The sequence below is a fragment of the Mauremys mutica genome, chromosome 10 (assembly GCF_020497125.1).
Source record: "Mauremys mutica isolate MM-2020 ecotype Southern chromosome 10, ASM2049712v1, whole genome shotgun sequence".
Classification (NCBI taxonomy): Eukaryota; Metazoa; Chordata; order Testudines; family Geoemydidae; genus Mauremys; species Mauremys mutica.
Genome location: NC_059081.1, coordinates 11,820,364 through 11,839,342, shown reverse-complemented (window position 1 = coordinate 11,839,342; position 18,979 = coordinate 11,820,364). Strand labels below are relative to the sequence as shown.

Here is an 18,979-nt window from a genome sequence, read left to right as displayed (position 1 = left end):
CCTATTTTCTAGACCTTTTAGTCATTTTTGTTGCTTCTTCTCTGGACTTTATCCAGTTTGTCCACATCTTTCCTGAAATGTGTCTGAGGCCTAATCACCAGGGAATAGAGTGGAAGAATTACTTCTCGTGTCTTGTTTACAATACTCCTGATAATACATCCCACCAATAGCGTTACATTGTTGACACACATTTAGCTTGTGATCTATTATGACCCCCAGATCCCTTTCCGCAGTACTCCTTCCTAGGCAGTCATTTCCCATTTTGTATGTGAGCAACTGATTGTTCCTTCCTAAGTGGAGTACTTTGCATTTGTCCTTACTGAATTTCATCCTATTTACTTCAGACCATTTCTCCAGTTTGTCCAGATCACTTTGTATTTTAATCCTATCCTCCAAAGCACTTGTAACTCCTCCCAGCTTGGTGCTGTCCACAAACTTCACAGGTATATTCTCTATGCCATTATCTAAATCACTGATGAAGATATTGAACAAAACCAGACCCAGAACTGATCTCAGCGGGACTCCACTCAATACGCCCTTCCAACTTGACTGTGAACTACTGATAACTACTCACTGGAAATGCTTTTCCAATCAGTTATGCACCCACCTTATAGTCGCTCCATCTAGGTTGTATTTCCCTAGTTTGTTTACCAGAAGGTCATGTGAGACAGTATCAAAAGCCATACTAAAGCCGAGATATATCACATCTATCATTTCCCCCCATACACAAGGCTTGTTACCCTGTCAAAGAAAGCTATTAGGTTGGTTTGACACAATTTGTTGTTCAAAATTCCATGCTGTTATTTATCACCTTATTATCTTCTAGGTTTCTTCAAATTGATTGCTTAATTATTTGCTCCAATATCTTTCCAGGTCCTGAAGTTATGCTGACTGGTATGTAATTCCCCATTTGCCCTTATTCCCTTTTTATAGGTAGGCACTATATTTGCTCTTTTACAGTCCTCTGGAATCTCTCCCACCTTCCAAGACTTTTTAAAGATAATTGCTAATGGCTCAGATAATCCTTGGGCAGCTCCTTGAGTATTCTAGGATGTATTTCATCAGGCTCTGGTTACTTGAAGATATCTAACTTATTTAAGTAATTTTTAATTTGTTCTTTCCCTATTTTTCTTTCCTACCTCATTTTCACTGGCATCCATTAAGTTAGATAGTCTTTTAGCTGTAACCACTATTATTATATTATTGATATGTAGGCACCCTTTACTAGTGGGGCCTCTGAACTTAATTGAAAATGTTCCAGGTGGGGAGATCCTGTGTGCTGCAATCCAGCCTTAGACGCCACAACTCCCATGATGCCTTGGGGAAAGAGTGAGACTACCTCTTCCAGGGAGTGCTGGTAGGCTCCATTTTGGGAGAGGAGTCAGATTGCTGGTGTGGAGCTCTGTTCGTATCAGGAGCAGCTGCTAACTGCTGCTGAGAGCCTGCTGGGGCTTTGATCTAAGGCCTGGTCTACACTAGGACTTTAATTCGAATTTAGCAGCGTTAATTCGAACTAACCGCTCAACCGTCCACACCAGGAAGCCATTTAATTCGAACTAGAGGGCTCTTTAATTCGAATTTGGTACTCCACCCCGACAGGTGGAGTAACGCTAAATTCGACATGGCTAGCTCGAATTAGGCTAGGTGTGGATGCAAATCGAACTTAGTAGCTCCGGGAGCTATCCCACAGTGCACCACTCTGTTGACGCTCTGGACAGCAGTCCGAGCTTCGATGCTCTGAGCAGCCACACAGGAAACGACCCGGGAAAATTTGAATTCCTTTTCCTTTCTGGACAGTTAGAATCTCATTTTGTGGTTGGACATCGGGGCGAGCTCAGCAGCACCGGCAGCAATGCAGAGCTCTCCAGCAGAGGAGTTCATGTAATCTCTGAATAGAAAGAGGGACCCGGCTTAGACTGACCGGGAACTCTTGGATCTGATCGGTGTGTGGGGCGAGGAGTCTGTGCTTTCGGAGCTGCGCTCCAACAAACGGAATGCAAAGACCTACGAGAAGGTCTCCAAAGCCATGATCCAGACAGAGGATACAGCCGTCATGCAACGCATCGCCGCGTGAAAACCAAGGACCCCAGACAAGGCTACCAAAAAATCAAAGCGGCAAACGGACGCTACGGAGCCTGCCACCAGTGCCCCACCAGTGACCATGGACTCTGATGATGGGACAGTGTCGACGGACAGTTCCTCGACGATGTTCACGGACGGGGAAGATGAGGAAGTGTTTGTGGAGGACGAGGCAGGCGAGAGCGCTTACAACGCTGGTTTCCCCGACAGCCAGGATCTATTCATCACCGTCATGGAGATCCCCTACCAACCCTCCCCGGCCATGAACCCGGATCCTGAATCAGGGGAAGGAGCAGTCGGTAAGTGCTTTAACCATGTTAACTTTTATTCTTAATATAACAGGAATTTGAAGTGTGTGAGAAGGAGGCCTCTCTATATATGGTGATAGATCAGAAATCCTCCCGGGAGATCTCCACGAAGCTCTACTTCCGTTAATCGATAAGCATCAGCAGGAGGTTCCTGGGGAGAGCTGCCTTATTGGATGCTCCGTGATAGCACCCTTTTCCGCGCGAGGCTTTCATGCGGTATTCAGGGAGCATTGCCTCCCCGACCACGGCTGCATCGGTCCGTGGTTCGTGATAGATTTCACGCAGCATGCGCTCTCTATCTCCTTCAGTGCCCGTCCTCACGGTGATCTCGCTAGGAGACTCATGCATCTAATTAGGGGAATTACTGTAATGTTACGCCTGGTCCAAAGTATTTTTAAAAAATCTCCGGACAGACGGCATAGCAGAGACTCAGCACGCTGCTGCGACACGAGCGTAACGGAAAGCCAAAGAATCAAATGGACGCTCATGGAGGGAGGGGGGACTGAGGACGCAAGGTATCCCACAGTTCCTGCTGTCTCCGAAAATGATTTTCATTCTTGGCTGAGCTCCAAATGCTTCTAGGGACAAAAACAGTGTCCGCGGTGGGTCAGGGCATAGCTCGGCAATTTACGCACCCCCCCCACCCACCCCCAGAAGTGAAAGGGAAAACAATCCTCTCTTGACTCTTTTACATGTCACCGTATCTTTACTGAATGCTGCAGATAGACGCGATGGTGCAGCACTCAACACCAACATCCTTGCTTCCCCCACGCTATGGATGGCTGATGGTACAAAATGACTGGTACCCGTCCTCATCATCAGCCTATTGCCACATGGGGCAGTGCAAAAGGACTGGTAACCATGCCGACTACTATCTGTCAGGTTCCCCAGTGTCAGGTAAACCTAATTTTTCATGGTAGATGGTACAATATGGCTGGTAACCATCGTCATCATAGCAACAGGGGGCTGAGCTTCATCAGCCCCCACCCTTCATGTGTAAAGAAAAGATTCAATTGCCCCTGGACTAGCACCAGGATGCTGGGCTCCTCTCCTCCACACTCCTTAATGTCCTATGTGGACTATCATAGCAACTGGAGGCTGCCTTCCACTCATTTCTCACTAACAAGTCACTGTGTATTATTCCTGCATTCTTTATTACTTCATCACACAAGTGGGGGGGACAATGCTATGGTAGCCCAGGAAGGCTGGGGAAGAATGGAATGAACAGGTGGGGTTGTTGCAGGAGCACCCCCTGTGAATAGCATACAGCTCATAATCTATGCAGGATCTGACACAGAGCAGCTGTGCTCTCTGGTTCTCTGATACAGTGGTTCTCTAGTACACTTGCCCATATTCTAGGCAGGACTGATTCTATTTTTAGATACCAAAAAGGAGGGATTGACTCAGGGAGTCATTCCCAATTTTTGCTTTTGCGCCCCTGGCTGCTCGGCCAGGGGCACTTATGACAGCACCAAATGGTGCAGTGCAAAAGGACAGGTAACCATGCCCATCTTATTACCATCTTATTACCAATTTATGGTATGGTAGATGGTACAATATGGCTGGTAACCATCTCTGCTGTCATGCAAAAGCAAAAGCATGCTGCTGTGTAGCGCTGCTGGACCGCCTCTGTCAGTGGCATCTAGTACACATACGGTGACATATACAAAAGGCAAAACAGTGTCCATGGTTGCCACGCTATGGCGTATGCCAGGGCAATTCTGGGAAAACGGGCTTGAAATGATTGTCTGCCGTTGCTTTCCGGAGGAAGGAATGACTGGCGACATTTACCCAGAATCCACCGCGAAAATTATTTGTGCCCCAGCAGGCACAGGGGTCTCAACCCAGAATTCACAGAGACAGCCTAGACTCAGTTAATTGTTCGCAAAAATGTATCTTTGCAAGGAATTCACTCCCTGTTTCCCATCTCACAGCTTCCACTGTCTCCAGACCTGCCACAGCATCCCCCTCGCAGAGGCTGGCAAAGATTAGGCGGAGAAAGAAAAACACAAGGGACAAGATGTTCGATGAACGTATGGGCTGCTACCTAGCCGAGGCGGACCAGCAGAGCCAGTGGAGGGAGACCGTCTCTCTGTACCAGTGCTCACACAGCGAACGGGAGGAGAGGTGGCGTGAGGAAGACAAGCAGGCGACAAACAATGTTTGGACTAGTGAGGGAGCAAACGGACATGCTCAGGCGCCTTGTGGATGTTCTGCAGGACCGCAGGAGCACAGAGCCCCCCTGCAGTGTATCTGCAACCGCCCTCCCCCGCCACAAAGTCCCATACCCCCCTCACCCAAAATAACCAGAAGGAGGGGCGCCAGAGGCCGTGTAAACTGTCACTGCACCCCAGCAGAGTGCTCAAGTACCAAAAAGCTCTCATACCCTACATTTGCAGAAGTCGTTCCCTTCCGGACTCACACAAGTCCCAATCCCAGTTCCATCCCCTGAGTGTCTACTTAAGTAATAAAAATACTTTGCTGTTAATTACTGTTTCCGTCATGTTTTTTCAAAGAAGACTGAGTTTGAATGGGGGGCGTGGGGAAGGGGGTTGTTAATTGCATAGGACAGTCACCTTTCCCAGGGTACAGACACGGGGGCAGGATCAGCAGCGGGTCACACACACAGTGCAGTCAGTAGGCACCATGGTCGGTATGGGAGGTGGTTTCCAGGTTCTGTGTGGGTGGGGGGGATGTGACTTTGTAGCGGGGGAGGGCGGTTACAGATCTTATACAGCGGTCCTCGTCCTGGACCGCTGAGTCACGCAGCAAAGGAATCTGTATCCGTACTCCTCCGCCACAAGGTCACATATCCCCCCGCACACAGAATTCGAAAAAAAGGGATGGCAGGCTCCGTTGAAAGAAGCATTCCGGCACTGCGGACCGCTCTAGGAGCAGGAGCCTGTCATTCGTTGAGTTTAGAGGCGGTCTTTACATCACCGCACACCCTACCCAGCACAGTCTGCCTCCCAGTTTCAACCCTTTAACGCAAAGTCATGAATAAAGAAACCTTTCTTCAGTAATAATGGGACATGTATTTTATGTTTACACGTGTGTTGGAAGTGGGGGAAACGGGGTGAATGGGGTATGTAACCGAAGAGGAGAGTCAACAGTCAGTGGGTAAAGAAACAGGGGCAGGTTCAGCTTCTCTGTAAAGAAACTGAACAGTCACAGGTCACGCTGCTCGCTGGTATTTGAAGAGTTCCTTGTCGCTGTCCCAGGCGCCTGTATAGGGCTTTCATGAGCAAGTGCATTAGCGGGCAGGCTGGGTCCCCGAGGATGACTTTAGGAATCTGCTCATCCACAACAGTTATTTCGTGGTCCGGGAAGAAACTACCTTCCTGCAGGTGTCTGAGCAGCCCACAGTTCCTGAAAACACACGCATCATGAACCTTGCCCGGCCACCCGACGTTGATGTTTGCAAAACGTCCCCTATGGTCCCCCAGTGCTTGCAGCACCATTGAAAAGTAGCCCAATTTCTCATCAGCTGACTGTGGAAGAGGTGGACGATAAAGTGCGAGGAGGAGAAAACGGCGATGATCGCAGCGGGCTCCATGCTTGCAGTGCTGTGGCGTCCGCGCTGTCACTGACCAGAAAAGTGCACGAACAGATTGCCCGATGGCGCTTTCAAGGAGGGAGGGAGGGAGGTTGTGATTGACGGTTCAATGACGACACTTACCCAAAACCACCCTCGACAAATTTCTCCCCCCAGCAGGCATTGGGGGCTCTACCCAGCATTCCAATGGGCAGCGGGGACTGCGGGAACTGTGGGATAGCTTCCCACAGTGCACCGCTTCCAAAGTCGACGCTGGCCCCGTGAATGTGGACTCAGAAATTCGAATTAGTGTATTTAGTATGGATACACAAATTCGACTTCATAAGGTCGAATCCACAAATTCGAACTAAGTTGATTCGAAATAGTCTTGTAGTGTAGACAAGGCCTAAGAGGGAGCTTCTGAGGTGGCTGGTGGCTGTATTGGAGCCAGGGGAGAGACTATTGCTGTGCCTGGAGCTGACTGAGGTAGGCCTGCAGTGAAGGAATTCTGACTAACCCCCACTCTGGTTTGGGAAAGTACTTGCAAGGGAAAGGGCACAGCAAAGAGACTGAGTCTGAGGAGAGGCAGAGTGATCTTCCCATCAAACCATGACCCAGAGCTGCTGACATTTGGTGGGGCCAGCTCCAGTCGTCAGAAGGGTTGTGCAGTTTGGCTGGACTGATACACAGAACCAACAGAGTGCTGTCTCCAGCTTCAGATCTTCAAGCGCACCCATACAAGCGTCTAGGATTCAAAAATCCACATGAGTGTACACTCTGGGGTGATGTAAATGGTGACAGTGTAAATGCCAGGATGGTAAGTTTAATTTATTACTGTATACTATATTTGTTAATTGATTTTATTCAACTGCTCCCAGTGGATTTAAATTGGTAGTGACATTTAATCTTAGTCCATTATACTCTGTTTCTTTAAGTTGTTAAGTAAAGGTGTGTTAACTCTAATTTAAGTATATTGGATGTATATTATTTATAATTGGTATTTTTGAGTTAGACCCATGCTGCAGATTATTATTATTACTAGACTAGGTTTAATCCTGGAGGTTCCTAAGGCACACCATTGAGTGTGTACAGGGGCCAGCCAGGTGAAGGCACCACCAATTTAAATTCCTTTAGGAGTAAAGGGACTGCTGCAGAGTGAGGGGATAGAGGATTCCCACCTACCCAGTATCACCACTGGGATACTCAGGATCTCCTTTAACATCAACAACATCAAGCGCCCAGGCACAGAGGTGAGTGTTGCCTGCTCCCGAGTAACCCAGGGCAGAAAGGAGGGTTACAGATAATAATAATAATTAATGTAAATGATTATTTTCATTATAAAGCACCTTCCATCTGAATGATCTACAAGTGCTTCAAAATCCATATCGATACAGCACCATTGAAATGCAGCAACCTCTGCAGTGGACAGCAGCAATCAACCAACATACACCCTGCCACCCAAAAGTGGAGGGGTAGAAGGGAAAATTTTGGTTAACGACACTGAAGCAAAGCCACGGGCTCTTAAATGGCCATGCAGAGCAGACAGGATCTTGTTTTTTTAGAGCCTCATGTCAAAGATTACATGTACAGTAAACTGCATGGTACACAATCTGTCAGAAGTTGAACCCGTAACTCAATAAGTCAAAGTCTTCCCAATCTGATACTTAGACCAGAAGGCCCTCCTCTTTTGTAGCTGCCCTTCTCAGATATATTTTATATGTGGGATGAGAGCATGTGTTTATCCTATGTCTGGCTTTGCATGACTTGAGATTTTATTAAATTTGTTTTTACAATGTTTCTCCAAAAAGCTCTAAGTGCAAGAATTCATTTGTAATTTTTTTTAAAAATATCATAGTAGATGGTACTCTCTCTCCAGAGTAGCTCCATAGCCTCTCCACTATCACCCTCAGCTCCCAGCAAATGCTTAAGTGACACAGAATCCTATACTGAGCTCAAACATCCACAGATTTGGGCTCTGGTGGACAAACACAGAGCGACTGAATTCCAGAGTTAAGGGCTCTCCATTAAGAATACCCTGCCTCTGTTGCCCAGATTCTTAAATCTACAATAATGACTATTCATGAAAGGGCAAAGTTGGTCTCAACTGCTTCCCTGATTCATGAATAGACAGATAGCCTCTTCATCTGCCAAGAGCCAAACCTGACACAGTTTTATAGGTCAGAACAGGGCTGCCCAGAGGATTCCGGGGGCCCGGGGTCTTCAGCGGCGGGGGGCCCTTCCGTTCCGGGACCCGCCGCCGAAGTGCCCCGAAGACCCGTGGCGGGGGCCCCCCCGCCGCCGAATTACCGCCGGAGCGGGACCCGTCGCCGAAGCGCAGCCCGGTCTTCGGCGGTAATTCGGCAGCGGGGGGGCCCCCGCCGCGGGTCTTCGGGGCACTTCGGCGGCGGGTCCCGGAACGGAAGGGTCCCCCGCCGCCGAATTACCGCCGAAGACCGGGCTGAACTTCGGCGGCGGGTACGCTCCGTCTTTGGCGGTAATTCGCCGGCAGGGGGTCCTTCCACTCCGGGGCGGAAGGACCCCCCCCTCCCCGCCGGCGAAGACCGGGAGCGAAGAAGCTCCTGCGCCCGGCCCCGCAAGAGTTTTCCGGGCCCCCCGGAGCGAGTGAGGGACCCCGCTCCAGGGGCCCCGAAAAACTCTCATGGGGGCCCCTGTGGGGCTCGGGGCAAATTGCCCCTCTTGCCCCCCCCTCTGGGCGGCCCTGGGTCAGAATCAGTACCTCGCAATGCACACAGACACAGACTGAAGTCAGTATTATGTGTAATAAGAAGCCAGTTAAAGCAGATGATACTGTAATTTGATAGGAATGTGTGATGGGGAATACAAATCTCACTCTAGGGAATGGTGGGTTAAGGAGCAGCTCTGGTCACAGGAGGCTCTGCCCAGCTGTGCCTGCTGGGAATGCTCTCAGTGGAGGCGAAGCTTAAAATGCCACAGCACATTTCAGTCAAGGTGGTCAGTGTGAGGGAGCAGACCTGCACTGATAGCTCCTGCAAGAATCTAGAGCAGCCCCACACCACCCAAAGGAGACCTCAGTCCAGACCACAAGCCACCACAGAAGAGACAGAGAGAAGCATCTGCTCATGAGTGGGGGAAGATACCTTCCTGACCCTTTTTTGGTAAGACACATTGCAGGCATTAGCCAACCCTTCACCATGCATCTGGAGAGTCAGGAACACAGTGGGAAGTAACCCAGGGAGTAGGCTGGGTGATACCATGGCCCAGGTCACACACCTGAACTGCCTGCCCCACGGCCCTGGGTTGGAACCCAGAGGAGCAGGAGGGCCCAATTCCCTTACCACCAACCCCAGACTTTAACCACTAGGTATTACCGTGAACCCCAGACTTGACCAGTAGACAACATGGCTAACCAGTGCTCCGACCACTAGGAGATGTTGTCTAGGGAGACAGTCTCCCATCACGGTATGTTATGTCTGTTGCACAGTTATGTGATTTTGAGCATGCTTTAGCCATTGTCTTTTCAACTAACATGAATGAACTACCCTGTTTCACTGCAGGGCATTCTCTCTGTCCCATCCCACAACCTTTTAAATTATTGTTTTATTGTATGGAGAGGAAATGGGAATGTAACTCCACTTGAATTGTATCCTTTTTGACATGTTATGCAACTAACTCTTGGTATAGCCATATTACTTACCTATGTAGATTTCTTTATATACTGTGTAAGACCACTGTGTGTTCTTTGGACTGTTGTGCAGTACTAAAAATGTCAAATGAGATTTTATTTTGTCAAAAAGATTGCATTGGACAACTTAATGTTTACATAAATCTTCAAACATGATCCCATGCTGGAGAACAGGATGAGTCTTGGGCCCTGACTCATCAGTTAGGTATCAATTTAAATGCCATCCTTATGTGCTGTTTAATGCAAACCAAATACATTGAGTTTACACACTGTGGTCATTTCAGAACACTTTTTTGTCGAATCATGTGTTTAGTTAAGTTTAACCCAAATACAATTCCCGATTTTGTGCTAGTGAACCTAAATGTCCATTTTCTTGGTACTAAATTCCATTAATTAAAAGCCTACCAACTGTAAATCCTGTCACTCTTCTCTAGGACAGGGAGACTGAAAACATAGGAATAACAATCAAGAAAAACTCATCTCTAGTTACACATTTTCCATGGTTAGACTAGAAATATAAACAATAATCAGTGACTCAAACTCTGTCATTCTCCTTTAGGCACAGGGCTACACAGATATAGTCATAAATATCAAAAGTAACTTGAATAAAGCCCAATTTTAGATGCTAATGTCTACCAACTGTACCCACAGTGAGTAGATAAAACAGATTAACTTTCGTCAGAACTGACACAGATATGTTATTCTTGGATCTCATTATGCCTGCTACTTCCAACAATTAGTTCAGTGATTTTGTTTTAGGAGTCATATAAAGCACATTAGTAATTCCCCATGTTGCTAATTGTAGGAAAAATAATAATGGTCATAGTACCCATGTGTTAATAGCTCATTTAATGTGTTGAAGGGACAGTTTATTCCTTACCTTCTCAGCATCTTGCTCAAAGAGTCGGAGTTGAAAGCATTGGTCTAGTTTCAGTTTGCGAACATGCCACATCTGATGCAAGTGTTGCCTGGTTGAATGCAGTTTGTCCAACAGACTGGTGATCTTTGGCACAAGACTTTGGAAGTCTGCACTCCCAGGAATGCAGTTCCTACCAGAAAAACCATCACTGCATCTTATGCATTGTAATAACCTTTGGCCCTCACGGTCCAGTTCCTCCACGGGAGCTTTGATCACTTTCTTCTTAAGCTGTGTGTGCTCATCGATCAGCCTTCTTGACCCTTCTACATCAACCGGAAATTCCTTCCTAGCCAACATTTCCTGGAGGTCCTCTAGCCTTGATAATAAATGGATGGCACTGTTGAAAAACTCTTCCAAGGAGACCCGCAGCTCTATCCATTCATCATGGTTGTAATCCAAGGATCCTTCAAACTCATCAGTCAGCTGGGAAGGATCCACAAGTTTTGCTAGGCCTTCAACAGAGACCATACTTGTCTAAGGGAGGAAAATGACACAATCTGAATCAGTTTTCATTGACCAACGAGAAATAATCCTGGAATCTGTAAATGGCATGAATGGACTATTTTCCTCATAAATATGTCACTGAAAAAACATTTTTGAGAAGACTAGAGACTACATCTAATTCCAATTAATTCAACCAGGTTTAAACCCCATTTTTATTTAAGTGTACCTGTTATTCTTTTAGTGGAGAACTTTACTGGAATCAAATGCTTTTTTATTTTATTTTTAGCTAAACTGACCATCCGAGCATGCTTCTGCAGAGATTACTTTAACCCAAAGCGCATGCTCTAACTGAATATCAAAGTATGCTTACTGAAGACTGGCTATGCTAACTTTCTAAGTGGATACATAATATTACACTTACTTGTCTTATCTGCATTATATGCAGCTCAGTGACTGTACAGCAAAACAAGTTTTGGGCATGTGAATGAAAGCATGTAGTCTGTTTTACCAAAATACACAGCATACTGCTTCTTATTTTCTTTCAGATTATTTCAGTTGCTTTATGCCACGGTCAGAACTCTTTCACGCTACTACTTTCTACTGTGATTAAGCCAAAATCAACGTAAAAATAAAATGTAATTGGATTATTAACAAAAATAATAAAAGGATCCACCCATGAATCATGCAAAATCAATAAGAGACACTGTTCAAAATGTATTTAGATTTTAACAAAATCAATGCCAAATAAAGGAATTTGATGTGTGGTAAGCAACTCAGAATTTGGATTTAGTAAGATGTAATGACCTAATGATGGATAGCTGTTCATATTCTTTTTATACATTCTTTTTATTGAAATACATGCTTATATTTTCAAAACTGACTAGTGATTTGGGGTGTCTCCATTTTTGTGTGCTCAACTTGAGAACCCTTAAAGGGAACTGGTTTTCAGAAAGTGCTGGACACCTGACCCCTGAAAATCAGGCCCTGGGTGGTGTTTCCATTTGTACACCCAAAAAACGGAGGCACCCAAAATCACATCAATAGGGAAAATATAGGCCACTTGTTTAAATATCTGGCCCGGTCCAACTTCTATTGAAGTCAGTGGAAAAACTCTCATTGAAGGCTATTGGTCTGAATTTGGCCCAACAGTACAGGATGTTCACTGGTAAATCCAGATTGTAAACAGGTAACAATCTGTTATTCCAGTTTCCTATGCATCTAAATCTGATTTCAGACAACTCTGCTACATATTAATTTTTTTTTTACTGAAGATATGCACAGATAATTATATAAGCAAATTGGTCACTAGAGGGGGTATTTTAAAATTCTGTTGTAATGTTCTTTCACAGACGGGGTCATTTCAGGGAGATCGGAACAACAATGTGAAGGTAAATATGCAATTTTAAAAGGCATATAAAATTATATAACCTGTCAACATGTACACTGACTCTTTAAAGGACCAACATGATAATTGTCAAAAAAAGCTCTCTCCTTACTGCTAATACACCGTTTGTCAAGATACTGCAATACATTCTTTCCCTTATCAGCATTTTGACATGATGATATGGCAGGAGGACTTTTTATTTAAAGAGTTCTGCAGGCAAATTTGTTATTCAGATTTGTTCCCCTTGAGAACTGTTTGAGGGGAATACATTACCTTACTTCAGCAGGTATGGATGGGTTAAGACAAGGTAACAGTCCATCTGCTCTCATTTCTCTTTCTTTTAAAATGCAACCAGTAAAAATCATTGCCTGCTTATTCAACCTTTTCAGGAGGAAAAGAAAATAATCTTCAAAAACACCTCTGTATTAATGATAATGAGGCTTCTGAGGCCATCCCTCAGAGTGACAGGAAGCTCCTGGAGTCTGCATTAGTCAATCAAGTGTCTGTCTTGCTCTTTTTTGCTTGACAACAGCTTATGGCTTATTTTACCTTTAAGGGGAAAATGGAGTCTGTAAAGCAAAACTGGCTAGAGCAGAGTTTCCTATGACTCCAAATGCAAGTAATCAGCCCTCACAAAGGGACACATTCTGCCTTGCGATGCATGCATTACATTCATAAACCTCAAAGGCAGAATTTGATACTAGTAGTTATCAGATCCTCTGCTCAGATCAATCATTTACCTCCACTGATTTCTGGTGAGCTATACCAATTTACCTCAGCTGAGGATCTACCCTATTGTGTTTTACCTTGGCTGTGTAAAATCAGCGGAGGCAGTTCTGTCCTTAGGGCACACAGGCACTGCCTCACACCAAAAACAAAAGTGGGGGGAAAAAGAAAGACAATCAAAGTAGAATAAATGTATTTTCACACCTGCTCTATACAATATTATAGAGCTTTAATAGCGCAACTCTTCTGAATGAAGGATCTATGTGAAGAGGTAGCTGCTCCAGTGCCCAAGACTACGTAACATTTTCCAATAGCGGGTTCCAAAGCAGCAGCAGCAGCAGGAATTCAGTCAGGGCATCCACATGTCAGTGAACAGCATGGCAGTCAGAGTAAAGGCCTGAGGGGCACTTTCAAAACAAAAGTGCCCTTAATTTATGACAGACAGCAGATGCCGTAAGAGAAAACACAGGAGTGCCCCTACTATCTGGAGCCATGACTGACTATTAGAATAGCTCAACAGCCTGTTTGCATTCAGCTTACGTATAGTCTGAATTTTAAGCACATGCTCGAGTCCCACCAACTTCAACAGGTCTTAAAAAAGTTGTTAAACTGGAGCAATAGTTAGTTCAAAAGGCAATTCAACATTCAGTGTTATAGACGACGGGCCAAATTCTGCTCTGAGTTACACTTCTGTAAATTCACAGTATCTCACTGAAATCTGGGGATTTACATTGGAGGAAATCAACCAAGTATGGACCCTTATCTTAGAAATGGGGCAGAAAAGAAAAGCTAGTAGTGTATGCCAATTGATATTTGAACCTTTTACATACCAGAATTTTGCTTCAATTTGAGTAAGAAGCTCAAGTTTCCAGAAAGACCAAAAAGCCTTAACTGAATGTAGTGGTTTACCTTCACCAAGAGGAAAGTTAGTAAAATCCTCTTTAATTATGTAGCATACCCTTTATTGTTTTCCACTCGGAAAATCAGGTAAGACCCTGTTATAGTTAACACAGCATGCAAAAGACTGTTGTAAATTTCAATTAACCTAATGTAATGAAAATATATAGAGAAACCTCAAGTCTAAGGCCCAGATTGTTAAAAGTATTTAGGCATTGCTAAGCTCAGCACTGCAATGCCTAACTGATTTAGGAGGCAAAATCATAGAATATCAGGGTTGGAAGGGACCTCAGGTCATCTTGTCCAATCCCCTGCTCAAAGCAGAACCCATCCCCAGACAGATTTTTACCCCAAATCCCTAAACGGCCCCCTCAAGGATTGAACTCACAACACTAGGCTTAGCAGGCCAATGCTCAAACCACTGAGCTATCCCTCCCCCTCATTTTCAAATATGAGTAAGGCACTTAGGAGCCTAAATCCCTGGTGAAAATGATGTTTCCTAAATCAGTTAGGCATTGCAGAATTGAGCACAGCAATGCCTAAATGCCTTTAGCAATCTGGACCTAAATGCCTTATAATGAGGTCATTAGCAAAATTCTCTAGAAGAGGACTAGCTAAAATAATTTTCTACAGAATTTTGCGTCTTTAGGTTTCTTTGTATTTTAGAACACACCATAACCACAAAAACATGCAAACAAAAATCCACTAACCAACCATCGATTAGTTAAAAGGAAAGAATGAAAGCAACACTGCCACACAAAAACCCAATATAAACATACTGGTGAAATTCAGTCCTGTGGAGAGGGCCAACCCAGGGCCAAAGCACAACTTAAATTCTGAAAATGGGGCTAACGTGGAACTTCAGTGGCATATGGTCCTTGGGTTGGCCCTCTGCACAGAGTTGGTCTTTACCCTAAGAAAATTCCTTGAGGGGCAAAATACCCCCCAGAAAACGTCTGAGTTGGGCTCTCACCTCAAAGATGAATTTGGAACTGCCAAAATTAGTTTTCTGCTTCTGCCAGAAGTTGTCAGGTTTGATAATCAGGGCAACGTGGATCTCAGCAGGGAATGCTTCCTGAAGGGTCTTCAGAAGAGGCTTTATCAAGTCCCACTTCGATCCCCGCATATCGATAATAACAGTGAATCCTCGTTTACAGACATCTTCACTGTAGGGATAAACGCATGGCAGGATTATTAATACTGTCTATAGACACATGAGATATGACTCATTAAGCCTCAGCTTCTTTTATTATAATTCAACATTGTAATGCAAAGCATGGAATAATATACTTGGGAATACAAAGCAGAGGATAATATAGTATAATGGCTATATGGTATCTTAACAGTTTTATTATGATCTAATTCTAATTTAGATCAGTAGTTAACGTACACATAAATAGAATATATAGTATCGATTTTGTCTTCGGCATCTTTATTAGATTCTATAAAGCAAGGCCAAGGTTTTCAGAAGTGATGAGTGATTTTGCATGCTTCCATTTGTGGAGTCCCAATCTGAGAGCCCTTAAAGGGGCCTGACTTTCAGACAGTGCTGAGCAACTGCCCTCAGAAGATCAGGCTCCTATATGGTTTCTCAGTTTAGGCACCCAAAATGGAAGCCCCCACAATTTATAGTCACTACTGAAATTCACATTCCAAATGTCTCTGGGTCCTTTAAAGACTATATTCACACAACTTCTGGTCCTTGTGCCTCCCTAGTCATTTTGGAAGTGCTGTAAAACTAGAGCAGACAATGTGAACTGATGATGAGAGATACACAGAGTTCAAAAGCAGCATGATGTTAGCTTGCACATTTTCTTTTCCCTGTTATTCAGGAGGATAAATGAGAGCGTGCAGGGACATTATCTGCTTCCTGACGAAGAAGAGTTTAACCTCAGCTCTGCTTTTCCCTCACCCTCGTGTAGCTACTTAGGGAGAGGAACACAAAGTATTCAACTACCTGAAAGGCTGTTCCAAAGAGGATGGATCTAGACTGTTCTCAGTGGTGACAGAACAAGAAGTAATGACAGAACAAGGAGTAATGGTCTCAAGTTGCAGTGGGGGAGGTTTAGGTTGGATATTAGGATAAACTTTTTCACTAGGAGGGTGGTTACCTATGGGTTACCTAGGGAGGTGGTGGAATGTCCTTCCTTAGACGGTTTTTAAGGTCAGGCTTGACAAAGCCCTGGCTGGGATGATTTAGTTGGGGATTGGTCCTGCTCTGGGGATTGGTCCTGCTTTGAGCAAGGGATTGGACTAGATGACCTCCCGAGGTCCCTTCCAACCCTGATATTCTATGATTCTATGTAGCATTATGTGTTTTTAAAAAGGAAGTTTCTGTCTCTCCTGGCTGTGAGTATAACCGTCCAGATGTGAATCTTATTTAAACTCATGTAGCATTGTCTTTCTGAGTCTGCAGAGAGCCTAAACAATACCTCTGAGATGTGAACTCTCCCACCCCTCAGCAGTCTCATTGGCATGTTAACTTCTAAAAGCTCATTGATGATACTTTAATATGTAAAATTGGAGTAGTGAAGTCCTAAATACATACTCCAACCCACAGACCATACATTAAAATGGAATGTAGCCCTATCCACAGAATGAGCTTGACACCCTAGATTAGGTAGAGAACAGTTGTTTTATTTAGCATTTGTGCATGTCTTGTTACAGTGTAGAATTGGAAAGGATCTCAGTGCATTACATCTAATGCTCAGACCCCCTACAAACACTCCCACTGAACACTAAAGACCTGATTCTCATTTATACTAGGGCCCTTCTCTCCACTATGACAGTGTAAAGGGGCCTTAAAGAGCAGTTCAAAGGGACCTTAGCATAAATGAGAATGAGGCCCTATGTATCTCAGTGAAATGCTTATACAAAGATCATGTTCAGATTTTGTGCTGGAACAGAAGCAGGAGAATTCTTTATAGAATTGACACTGAATTTGATCTAAAATGTGTTCATTAACTAAGACAAATAAAACCCATGTAATTCCGTTTCTAGCTTTTCTTTTTGTTGTTGTTGTTGTTGTTCCACTTATGGTTTATACAGGCATTATGATGCTATTCAGGATAAAATGCAAGAAAGGAGAAGATAAAGTACTTCGGTTACTTTAAGCCCACCATATAGTATTAAGAATAAAAGTCACTGGTGACTTCAACCAGGTCTAAAAGGGTATGCCCACAAGAGAGATGTATTAATACAGTTTGCCACAATGCTTGTTAAACAGATCTTAAACCTACAATTAGCATGGGGAATAGGGAAGAGAAAGAGAAATAACCAAATCCACAATACGCAGTTCCCAAAGATGAACAGAGACACAATCTTATGCCTGCAAGGGTTTAGTGCATTCAAAGCCAAGCGGCACATTAAATGCCTGAACACTTTTGATGCATCCAGAACATACTCAGTTCAAAAGAAAAACCAAAGGGAGCAGGTACCTCTAAATATCTCCAGGAGTACAGAACTTTCTACTATTCTTTTATCTACTGCTGGGAGGTCAAAAGTTTGAATTCTTCCATGCCAAAATGGCTGTCATTGGTACTACTGCCTCTTATCCAGGGCCGGCTCCAGACCCCAGCGCGCCAAGCGCGCGCTTGGGGCGGAATTTTGCCAGCAGGGCGGCAGGCGGCTCCGGCGGACCTTCCGCAGTCATGCCTGCGGGAGGTCTACCGGAGCCGCGGGACAGGTGGACCTGCCGCAGGCATGACTGCAGAGGGTCCGCTCGTCCCGCGGCTCCAGTGGATCTCCCGCAGACGTTCCTGCGGAGGGTCCGCCGGAGCCGCCTGCCGCCCTGCCGGCAAAATGCCACCCCAGCGGACCCTCCGCAGGCACGTCTACGGAGCCGCGGGACCGGCGTGCTTGGGGCGGCCAAATTCCTAGAGCTGCCCCTGCTCTTATCCTTTGGTACCAGAGCTGGGAAACAGAGTTGAATCAAACTGGATTGAATTGAATAGGGTGTGGTGGAGTTCCCCGGCTCCTCCCCTCCCGCCCCCCCCCAAAAAAAAGCTTTGTGGGGTTTTCAACAGCTTCTGCCAGGCTATTTTCCCATCACTGATTTTCCAGGAGCAGCTTTTCCTTCAAGCAATTGACAAAGAGGTTCAGGAAATGGCTTGTCTGTATTGGTATACGAGTGCCCCTATAACAAATGTAGTAACAACTAGATTTAACTTGTCTTTTCTTGAAAAACTAACTACTATAATAACATTGAGGCAAACAGCCAATCTCTGTTAAATGACAAACCTCTATAAGTCCTGCTGACCTGCCAGCTTACAAAACTGACCTATAACTACTGAACATATAACAAATTAATGTGATACCCACTGATGAATAAGAAAAGAATTGCCTGCCTAAGCAGAATAGTAATGCCCTGAGGGACTGTCATCTTGTGTTTATGAGCCCGGGCTAAAGCCTTAAATCCAAACTCCCACAGACATTGGAGAAGGTCAGACCCTGATCCAAACTTTGAAGCTCAGGCTGTTAGATATCACAGTGATAGATACACTTAGATACCATGATAGGAAGTTTAGCGATAAGACAGAGAAATAAGATAGACAACTATGGGCTGGATCCTAAGCCAACTGAAGCCAATTAGAGTCTCTTCACTGACTTCAGCGGCCTTTGGGTGAGGCCCAAAGAAAACACAGATAGATAGAAGGGGAGTTTTCAAAGGTACAAGGGCAGTTATACATCCAATTCTTATTAATACATAGGTACCTCACTGCCATTTGTGCCTTTGAAAATCTCCCACAACGATAGATAGATTAGATAAGTAGGCATGTTTTTAGAGAGAGATTTTTGGGCCGGAATATTTCATCTTAACAAGTAGCAGCATCTCCATATCAGTGTTAAGTTGGAGTTTCCCAGTTACAAAGAAGTAGACTGACAGCGCCTGAGAGAGACATGCATTGACTCAAGGAAATAACGTTGAGAAGACAAACAAGTCCTTTGCACTTATAGGCAGATGTACTGAAGGATGGCGTTTCTCATTTTGAACAAAGGCAAACATAGTTTCAAGAATCTTGCT

At 44.8% G+C, this 18,979-nt stretch overlaps 1 protein-coding gene across 6 annotated transcripts in view; it reads right to left on the bottom strand.

Moving 5' to 3' along the window:
- Positions 1–18,979, bottom strand: part of KALRN (kalirin RhoGEF kinase) — a 743,024-nt gene that overhangs the window by 424,060 nt on the left and 299,985 nt on the right. For all 6 annotated transcript variants that reach the window (XM_045032050.1, XM_045032053.1, XM_045032055.1 and 3 more), the window contains 2 exons: positions 14,930–15,122; positions 10,467–10,979 (listed from right to left, as the gene is read on the bottom strand). In XM_045032050.1, the coding sequence (XP_044887985.1) occupies positions 10,467–10,979; positions 14,930–15,122 (706 nt within the window). The remainder of the gene's footprint in view (positions 1–10,466; positions 10,980–14,929; positions 15,123–18,979) is intronic.